Source organism: Helianthus annuus, chromosome 12, assembly GCF_002127325.2.
Source record: "Helianthus annuus cultivar XRQ/B chromosome 12, HanXRQr2.0-SUNRISE, whole genome shotgun sequence".
Classification (NCBI taxonomy): Eukaryota; Viridiplantae; Streptophyta; class Magnoliopsida; order Asterales; family Asteraceae; genus Helianthus; species Helianthus annuus.
The window spans coordinates 7,491,345-7,494,301 of NC_035444.2; the positions used below are offsets into that span (position 1 = coordinate 7,491,345).

At 32.9% G+C, this 2,957-nt stretch overlaps 1 protein-coding gene across 1 annotated transcript; it reads left to right on the plus strand.

Moving 5' to 3' along the window:
* The first annotated feature begins 1,502 nt into the window (after window positions 1–1,502).
* On the plus strand, window positions 1,503–2,696 carry LOC110892371 (histone-lysine N-methyltransferase ASHR3). The gene is made up of 6 exons (XM_035981164.1): window positions 1,503–1,630; window positions 1,721–1,802; window positions 1,921–1,999; window positions 2,164–2,335; window positions 2,442–2,528; window positions 2,612–2,696. Exons 1-6 carry the CDS (start codon window positions 1,503–1,505, stop codon window positions 2,694–2,696), a joined length of 633 nt encoding a protein of 210 aa, XP_035837057.1.
* Window positions 2,697–2,957: the final 261 nt, after the last annotated feature.

Genomic DNA, 2,957 nt, shown 5'->3' on the forward strand with positions numbered 1-2,957 from the left:
TGTCAATTCAATAATCACTATAAATGTGTTTCATATGGTAAATGGTCATGTCTCTATTCGATCTATGCAACTTCTATATATGAGTAAGTTCATTCATCATGACGCAGAGGGAGGCATCGAATATAAAAATATGAGAAAATTAATATAGTAAACGTCATCTTTATATGGAATTCTAAATTCGGCAAGGTATTACCAAATTTTCAAACTGTTAGATAAATCGTAGATGGCTAAATATACCCATAAATTAAGACACTCAATGATTTATGCCTTTTACACTAAAATGAATTTCAAATCAACAAAATGGGGGGGGGGGGGGGTTCTATGTTTCAAAATTTTGGGATAAACCGGTAAACTTTCTGCATCTTTCTATAATAGCCAAATTAGAGTGTGTTACATAATAAACCAGGCAGTACATTGAATAACTTATGTTGTTATGCACTTGAGCAATCAACATTATTCTTGAATCCATTTTTTGGTTTCTTACTTAGTTGATATTCATTTTTAACTGATAAAGTTGACGACGGTACTGAATTCGCTTGTTGCTTGTGCAGAGCGCGGTTCCAACAAGAAGCATAGAGGTGAGACTACTAGCAGTATTGTTTAAACTCTTACTTAAGAATCACGATCATCAGAAAATATTTATAACTCTATGTCAAGAAATTTAGTACTTTCAATGACCACAACGTGACGAATCACCAACTCCTTTAATCATATACAGGAAGTTTTTGGTCATATGCCGCTCTCAAAAGTGGAAAAGGAATTCGAGATTGATCCAAAGTGGAGGGACTCCATGGCGAAGGAGCCACCTTCTTATGTGCAGCCTTCAGATCCTAGAAGTACCATAAAGGTTAATCTAATCTTTTTTTTTTTTTTTTTTTTTTTTTTTTGCAAATCTCTTTGATCTGCATGAAGAGCTTTTCAATTCAATACTTACTATAAATGGTTTTCACATTGTAAATGATCATCTCTCTAATCGATTTATGCAACTTCTATATATGAGTAAGTTCATTTATCATGAATAGTTGCGTCGAACTTGTTAACGTAGAGGGAAGCATTGATCGAATATTAAAATATATGAAGAGAGAAAATTCTCCATGAAAATTAACATAGAAAACGTCATTTCTATATGGAATTCTAAATTCGGCAGGTATCACCAAATATATATAATAGTCTACTAACTCTTGAATCAACTCTGTATCGTTTCTTGTAACTAGAGGGCCTCAACTGAATCTTTCGACTTATAATAATAGGAATGGTTTTGTCTTCTACCGATACCAAACGTGGAAGACGAATTCAAGATTGATCCAACTTGGAAAGGCACCATGGCAGATAACTTGGAGCCACCTTCTTACGTGCATATTATGCGTAGTATCCTTTTCTCATCTTAAGAACTAATTAATTTTCTTAATAACACCACTATATATCATGTAGATATACATTTTCTAAAAGACTGCTTATACAAATGAAAACTTATAATATATTCTACATCATTCTGGCTCACCATGCCATGGTTTCCTCAACTTAAACAAGATATCTACCGGATAAAGAAGAAGAGTGTCAATGTGGATATCAGCATTGGAGATTGCACTTGTAGTGATCCAAACGTATGCGACGAAGCTTGTACATGCAGGTAATTCGCCGACTATCTTGGTATTGATTATCGATCACCTAGCCCAAGATATAATATTTCTAATTTTTTTTGTAGATCTACGTATGTTAGCTGCACAAATACCTGCAACTGTTCGGAAAATTGCACAAACAGGCAATATTTCCAAGAACAGAAAAAAGTTAAAGTTATTAAGGTAAGTTTTAACCTAAGAATAACTTCAATCTTTTATTTTGTGATAAGTTTGTCAAAAAAAAAAAATATTTGTGAGTATACTTGTTCTATAATTACTTATTTGGTTGACATATTTGTAGACTCAACATTGTGGTTGGGGTGTAGAAGCCGTTGAATTCATCAAGAAAGATGATTACATCATTGAGTATGTTGGAGAAGGTATACATATATAATTATTTGATTTTTCATCTTGTAAAATTTAACAATCATCATGGTTTCTTCAAAAACATGGAACTTTTTTAAGTTTTAAGTTTGTAATTAGGTGTTTATGGTAGTTCATTTTTCGAATTATATTAAAACGTTGTTTGTTTTACACTTTTCAGTTATCGATAATGCTTTACGTGAGATGAGGTTTAGGGACATGAAAGCACAAGGTATAACTAAGTTCTACGTGTTTCAAGTCGCATCAAACTTTAACATTGATGCAAAACTCAAGGGGAATGAATCACGATTGATAAATCACAGTTGTGATCCAAATTGTACAGTGGAAAGATGGTTAGATATGAACTTCATACTCAGTTCTATGTCTTAATTTCATTCTTAAATTAAATACATTGAATTATCAGGTGACAACCGTATCACGTTTTTGACACTTTTGCAGGGAGGTAAATGGGGAGACTCGTCTTGGTTTCTTTGCTCTTAGAGCAATCCAACCAGGAGAAGAGTTAACTTTTGATTATGGGGACAGGTAATCATTAATTTGCACCCTCTTATCCATCCACTATAACAAACAAAAATATAATAAATTATATTTTTGATATTGGCATGTAGTTATGAGATGTATGACCGTGATAGAGTAAAGTGCCGTTGTGGTGCTCCAAATTGTCGTGGCTATCTTGGTACAAAAAAGGCCTAGCTAGGTGGGTGATTATGTCTCAGGAGCAGCTATTAAATGAGCAAAAGAGCAATTTATGTTGACAATGTCTTCATATCCAACTAAGCATTTTTAAGGCTATTCTTGTTGTATAATAGTTTTTACACCATGAAAGTCAAAACAAGACCAGAAAAGAGGTTTATGAATATATGTGTTACATTATGGAGACATTGAAGTTTGCTTTTTTACTTTGATATCAATTTTGGATTATTTTGGTCTTACAATAACATACACCAACTTTGC

Excerpts from the sequence above, each read along its gene's own strand:
- LOC110892371 (XM_035981164.1), top strand. The coding sequence starts at position 1,503 with ATGCCATGGTTTCCTCAACTTAAACAAGATATCTACCGGATAAAGAAG. Across the intron at positions 1,803-1,920 it reads AAAAAGTTAAAGTTATTAAG|ACTCAACATTGTGGTTGGGG; the intron begins GTAAGTTTTAAC and ends ACATATTTGTAG. Across the intron at positions 2,000-2,163 it reads CATTGAGTATGTTGGAGAAG|TTATCGATAATGCTTTACGT; the intron begins GTATACATATAT and ends TACACTTTTCAG.